The 7,500-nt window shown below is 35.8% G+C and overlaps 1 protein-coding gene across 1 annotated transcript in view; it reads left to right on the plus strand.

Moving 5' to 3' along the window:
• The first annotated feature begins 5,763 nt into the window (after positions 1-5,763).
• pycr1b (pyrroline-5-carboxylate reductase 1b) overlaps positions 5,764-7,500 on the plus strand; it is a 10,026-nt gene continuing 8,289 nt past the window's right edge. Inside the window, exons 1-2 of the mRNA XM_084101770.1 lie at positions 5,764-5,904; positions 6,351-6,433. Of these exons, the coding sequence (XP_083957896.1) occupies positions 6,367-6,433 (67 nt within the window). The 5' untranslated portion in view covers positions 5,764-5,904; positions 6,351-6,366. The remainder of the gene's footprint in view (positions 5,905-6,350; positions 6,434-7,500) is intronic.

A 7,500-nucleotide genomic window follows, 5' to 3' on the forward strand; every position in this document is an offset into this window, starting at 1 on the left:
CATCCCCTTCTAAAGCTGCTCACTGATAACACACACAGAGACTGCTGACTCTGTGATGTAGATAATCACACTCATTTTTTTAAGGCTGTCGTTGATTTTTCTGCTTGGCTCTGCGCTCTCTCTCCCTCTCCCTCTCTCTCTCTCTCTCTCTCTCTCTCTCTCTCTCTCTCTCTCTCTCCCTCTCCCTCTCTCTCCCTCTCTCTCTCTCTCTCTCTCTCTCTCTCTCCCTCTCCCTCTCCCTCTCTCTCTCTCTCTCTCCCTCTCTCTCTCTCTCTCTCAGTTTGTTCTCAGTGAGGCCGTCACAGACAGATGGTGCGGCCCGTGTGTGTGTGTGTGCGGCTCAGATGATGGTCCAGATATCTGTGTGTTTCTATCATCATGAGGACTTTACATTGACTTCTGCTGGTCTTTCTGATGTGGTGCTGATTATGTGGAATGTTCTAAAACAGGGTTTGTGTTCGAACTACAGGGAGTTAAACTGACTGAAATGCCAGTGCTAAAGTTTGTGTGAGTGTGTGTGTGTGTGTGTGTGTGTGTGTGTGCACTCAGGGCCTCTCATGTGTCTACAGAATCAGTGGAGCCAGACGCCGCTGGGGTTTCCTCCTCTTCCTCTGACCAGCATTAGATCTCGTTATGGTCGGTGCGTCTTCATCAGTGTTTGAGTGAGATCAGGAGTGACAGCTGTCAATCAGATGATGCGTCTGCGGGCTGCTGCGCTTTACTGCACAAAGAACCTTCCTGTCATTCGAGATCAGTGGATGCTGTGCCGAGATGAAGCCAGCAACCCTGTCAGTGACAGCTGATAATATCAACATACTTCCATCACCACACTTTTACTATAGTATCTGCATTGAAACCATAGTACTAATGATTAAAGTCGTGATGTAATGGAAGTAGCGGCGGCTCTTCCATATTGTGACATGCATCCGGATTATGGAAAAATAAAAATGTTGAGTGAGTGAGACAGTTGTTGAGATGTGGGCGTGGCTCTCAGTGTATGCAGATGAGCGTGAGCTTGAGGGGCGGGGCTTAATAAGTGCACTAAATGATTGGAGGATCCTGCATATGTCACCAGGAAGTAAGTCCTTATGACTATAATGTTATTGATATTTGCTGATTATTAACATTAACCTTATATTGGGATATTACAAATACACAGTCAAAGAATGTAATATTTAGAGTAAAAATTAGAATGTTGTACTTATATTGTTGTAAACAATGTTTATATGCTATTAACGTCAAGAAAACATAAAAATGTATTGTAATAAATAAAAAAGTCATTATTTCTAATTAGTATGGTTGAATTGGATCATCAAAGGCATTGCTTAATAAAGTGAGATTACATGCATAAAGTATATTTGTATAATTTAACATAATTGCAGGTATGCATATTCTGAGTTTGCATTTCACTGTTTTTATTAATTTTGAAGAATACTGAATCTGTTTTTATGAAATTCATGTTCATATTTACAATAACCATCATGCTCACACAGGAGAGCTGTCAGTGAATACTTGGGAAAACGTTCAAAGTCCCCCTTGTGGTGAAAGTCCAGCTTTTAATGTTGTGTGTCTATGTGGTGTTTTTAATATGCTTTAAGACAAACCATGTGTAAATTCATAAGTCGACACCATTGCTGAGTATTTCCTCCTTAAAACTGCAGTGAACCAAAGACAGTCTCAAAAACACGCTTTGAAATCGCTGGTGTTTCTGACGTCACAAACTACCTTGTAACCAATCAGATCAATGTGTGATCTCAACCAGTGGAGGCGGGGCTCATTTGCATATTCATAGAACCGCGAATACTAAATGAGGCAAGGGTGTCGAGTTACATTCAAGATATGTTAAGACATGAAGAATTATTTTTCACGGAAAAAATATGTCATTGAAATATGAAATATGTCATTTTGGTGATCAAAGATGAGTTTTAAGGGATAACAATTACAAGGGGACTTTAATAATAAATATTCTCTGAACGTACTAAATATATTTTTGCGAAAGTTGAGGAAACATTCCATTTGATCATCTAGCAAACATCATGGAAATGTTCCTTTTAAATGTTCCAGGTTTACACATTACAACACAGAAGAAAAGATTTGTTGCTACTTCCGTTTCATTGCGACTTTAACCCTCTGGAGTCTGAGGGGTTTTTGGGGTCCTTGAGATGTTCTGACATGCCCTGACATTTGTGCTTTTTTCAGTTGCTTATAAACATATTAATGGCAAAGGTGTAAATTCACTCTATTTAGCACAAACAGGGCTACCATAATATGTGAACAACTTGCATGTACATGTTTGTATTTTTGATAGAATAATATTTATGCATGGTTTTTTAAAAAACAAAAAACTAAAGTTTCTGAAATAAGGCCATAAAACACATTCTAAATATATGTAAATAAGACTTTTGACTAATGGATGTCGTTGCCTAGTATTTTTTCTTCAAAATTATGTGAAAATCGTCCTGCCTAATCATTCCCATAACACAATACATTGATTTAAATCTTGTAAAACACTTTTTGTTTGGAAAGGCCATATGCGGGTGGGCGTGATTCACACCTATGGAGTCAATGGGGCCGCATAATGAGGCTGCATAGGTAATGAGCCTTTCATTCAGGTGTGTGAATGAGCCACAAGAATGCAAGGACAATATATAACTGGTTTGTTGTTTTTTCCACAAATTTTGCTTGCAAATTGTACAATATCCAAGGTAAACATTTCTAGTAATTGTGCAGTTAATTGTTCTCATACTGTATTTTCAGATTTGGAATATATTCTCTTCCCAAATGTGTCACTAATAAAGCATAATAAAATTATTTAAAGATAAGGCTTATAATGACCTTTTAAGATTTTGTTTACATCTATCCTTATATATATATATATATATATAAATTTTTTTTAAGGTTATACAATTACAACAACATTTATAATTGTAAACACTAAATTAATTTTCGTAAATGCACCATGAGCTTTGCTGTGATGATTCCCTCATGCATATTTTTTGACATGTCACAGTCAAGCAGAATGAATCAATACTAGCCTAATTAAAAAGTCATTAAGTGCTCATCTTTTAATGAATTAGAGGCGCTGTTGATGAATGCAGAGGATTTTTAATAACCGGCCCGTACGGTATACCGGGTTCATTTGTATTCGTGTGACCGACATCAGAGAGACCCTCACCTCCTGACAGGCACACAAGACCCTCAGATCACCTATACGAGCTGCTCTGAATGTCAAGAGCTTCACGGCTTTATCGCTCCTGACGCGTCTTTTGTGTGGAAGCGTTTAATCCGGTGACGCGCGGTAATTCCAGTCAGAGCGCGCGACACGAGCTGAATACAAAACTCGACGGAACTCCTCGTGTGCGCGCCTCTCTCTCTCTCTCTCTCTTTCTCTCTCTCTCTCTCTCTCTCTGTGTGTGTGTGTGTGTGTGTGTGTGTGTGTGATTGTCTCTCTCTCTGGTTTTCTCCAGGCCAAATGAGCCCCTTAAGAAAAACCGTCAATCTGTGGATTTGGCATCCGTTCCTCCGTCTAATCACGGTGACAGAAATCGTCGTGCACGCTTCGCCTGGATTCCTTTTCAGACAGAACTGATTCATATATTTGGGTATTTTTAATAAATCTGAGGGGATTTGAGGGAGAAAGCCAATGAGTGTCGGTACGCTCCGGCGGGCACAGAGAGGAATATTGTGCCCGACGCCGCGGGACTTTAATTAACTCACTTAAAGAGGCAGACCGGCGAAGTTTGGCTCGAACTTTCTGTCGGGAAGAAACACGAGTGTGTTTCTGTGACGTCACGGGCAGACAGACAGCAGAAGTGTGCAATGAAAGCCTGTCTCGCTGCTCTCATGAGTGAGATAGCAGCTGTCGACAGCATCTGTATATTTAGCACACAGACATGAACACTATTCACACACATTCCTCTCTCAGCTGCTCATAAACACAAGCAAGTTATGATTAGGCTATAAGTTATAATCATAACTTGCTTGTGTTTATGAGCAACACAGAAGAAAAAATGTCGGTCTCTGATGTTGGTCACATGAATACAAATGAACCCGGTATACCGTACCGGCCGGTTATTAAAAAATTATAACATCAAGGCCAAAACATATGATATAGCTGTCTTCTGATTGGCCAATGCAGTGAACCTTAGTTTACAATTGGTCAACTATTCCTATGAGATTCTCTCTCTTTCTCCTCAACTCTCTGAATAAAAGTTAGCTGTTTCTTTCCTCCATATTCTCACTATATCAGACTATATGAGCCATAAAAGCCTGATGTATGTAAAACACATATGCAAACTCTTGTCATATTTTCTCTAAAGGTTCATTAAACTCTTCCATTTTTTGTCTGACTATTATTTCATAAGTCAGGCTTAACAGGGTTAACATGTGCTTCAACTGAAATCGTTGTATGTAAATGGTGGTGGGAACAAAACCCTGAATTCCTTTGATATATAATTCATGAGAAAGAGAGAATTTCAAGTATCCGAAGACAAACATTCTTGATAATCCATCTTAAGCCGACGGCGGATTCTCATATGAGGGATTCGTCTGACAGAAATACACTCAATGGACTTTATCTTTCACATGTAATCGGAGCGCCAAAGAATCCTAAAGGAATGCTCATGGAATTCCAATCATAATTTAGTCCTAATTTTAATATGATTAAAACAAGAATCTTGTTTTGTTGCTCAAATGTAAATATAAACTTCAGTTCCAGTCTAAGTGTTATTTTTAGTGCTTTCAAATCGTTTAATCGCGATTAATTGCATCTATAAAAGTTTATATAGGCTACACACAATTATAAACATATATTATGCGATTAATCGATTTTGACTAGTTATTTTTTAGCATTATTCATATAGTCTATTATAGTTTTCATTTATAATTTGTATTAGCTTTTTTAATTAAATTTTTATTTCAGTTTAATTTTTAGAATTTGTGTTAGTTGTTTTGATTTTTTGCTGTTTTCAAATATTACCATTTATGTTTGATTTATTTAAATGTTATTTTCAGTTCAGTTTTGTTTTTTATTTATTTCCAGTTTTAAGTGCTTCAGCTCAAACCTATTTCAGGTTATTGTAAAGTCAACATTTTTAATTTTAGTTTAAGTTTTCCGTATAATATTTAATATTTTATTTTACTTAAATTAAATTACTTAATGGTTTTAATAGTTAACGTTTTAGTTAACAAAAATAAAACCTGGTTCCAGTGGAATTTTATGTAGGAGTCTTCAAATTTTTATCGAAATTTTGTAGCATTGCGATTTTGACAAGTTGTTCAAATAATGAAAAGTTTAGTTTTGTGTATTTTAAACCCCAAATACACTTTCCATTGGGAAACTCTGAGAAGAGGATTTAACATATTAGTAAAAATTATATGATCACACGACGCTAAAACAATTTTTTACAATGTTGAACTCAGACACGTCTTTATTTCTAAAATATAGGCTATAATTTAGGATATAATGTTTTTAATTCTAAAAATTAATTTAATTTGACGTAGGCTAACAAAACAGCTTCACAAAAAAAAAAAGCATGCAAAATGCAAATTGTATTTCGTGCAGTGTATTTAGCATTTACACATATGTAAGTATAAAGTATGAAGTGTTGTGTGACGTGTGTCTGTAAACACAAACACACACCGCTGAACCACACTCAGGGTTTATTCTACAGGAACTGATGCAATAAGAGCGTACAGTTACAAACCCCGCCCACAACTCATCCCGAGCGCTGATTGGTCTGACGCAACAGCATCTCGCCTCTCATTGGTTCCCGCGCGTGTCAGTCAGAGCGCGGTGCCGCTGCACATGGAGGGAATGAAGCCACGTTGACATCAATTAGTGTTTTTACTCATCGCTTGATAAACTAGATCCGAAACTTCAGTTCACGGTGAATATCGGCGGAGGTGAGAAAATCTTCAATTTCCTGAGATGATGAAATATTTATAGAATCATAATAATGATGATGTATCAGGCTGCAGGATAAGGAATGATTCTTCATATGCACTGATCATACTAACAATAACATCATATCTATGTTTTATGCTATGGTGTATGACAACAATAATACTCTAGTCATATAATTTGACACAATTATAAAAATGGGTTTGATGTTGCAATGTAGCACTGTATAATCCTCGCTACTATGTAACTTAAAATATCTGTGATTGAAGTGAAATTACTGTAATTTTACAGTGTTTTCTGTAATGTATTATTGTCCTGCAGCTTCTGAATATTACAGCTCAATGCCAAGGTCGTTGCTTTGATTTTCAGTGATTGTTTTGAATGCAATGCAGGTTGGATGAAAGTGTGTTACAGATATGTAACTGAGCTGATATGTGTGTGTGTGCAGGTGTGTGATCTTCAGGATGAGTGTGGGCTTCATTGGAGCGGGTCAGCTGGCACATGCCCTGGTCAAGGGCTTCACAGCTGCGGGTAACAAACTCAACACACACACACACACACACACACACACACACACACACACTAATGAACTTTAGTCTCTCGACTGGTCCAGTTGTTTACACACATATCTATATATCAGAATCAGAATGAGCTTTATTGGCAAGTATGTTTACACACACAAGGATTTGGTCGTGGTGACCGGAGCTTCCAGTGCAGAACAAAGTACATGATAGTGCAGACGTACAATTACACAGTAGAAATTAAATATAACAATAATATAAGAAACAGAAATTTAAATAATGCAATATAATACAGCAGTAGAAATATACAGGAATATATATAAATAACTTTTTTTTTAAATATATTTTAATGTTGTTTTTAGAAATGTTGTTATGTGCATTTTTGATTTTTATAGTTTTTTTTTTTACTACTTAAGTTTAATTTATTTTGTATTATTTCAGTTTTATTAATTTATTTCCAGTTTGTGATTTTAGTGCATCAGCTTAAAGGCAATGTTTCTAATTTTTGGTTAGTACATTTATTCTTTATATTATTTTATTTCAATGAACAAGTATTTTAAAAATCATTTTAAATAACAGTAATAACCGTGGTTCTAGTAAGATCTAAAGTCTTCAAATTACGGCTGAAATTCTGTTTCAACAAGTTGTTCAAATAATGAAATGCTTTCATTTGTTTTTACACCTTTACTCAAATATAAATTAAGATTTTTCCCCTGTGGTCCATTAAAAAAAACGTTTATATTTTCATTTAGAAATTGAGTTACATGCATTTGTCGTTTTTATTAGTGTTTGTTTTGTTTACATTTTTGTTTTTAGGTTCAATTTTTTATTTTGTAATTTCAGTTTTAGTTTTTATTTATTTCCAGTTAGTGATTTTAGTGCTTCAAATTAAACTTCTCTTTTAGTTGCAAAGGCAACATTTCTGATTTTCTTCAGGGTTTTTAACTGATCTTTTATTTCACTTCTTTTAACAGTGTTTTTAATAGTTTACATTTGAGATAATCAATAATAACTCTGTAGGAGTCTTCAAAATATGACCGAAATTCTTTACGATTTTTTGTTCAAATAATGAATGTT

The sequence above is a fragment of the Abramis brama genome (assembly GCF_963993115.1).
Source record: "Abramis brama genome assembly, chromosome: 23".
Taxonomy (NCBI): domain Eukaryota; kingdom Metazoa; phylum Chordata; class Actinopteri; order Cypriniformes; family Leuciscidae; genus Abramis; species Abramis brama.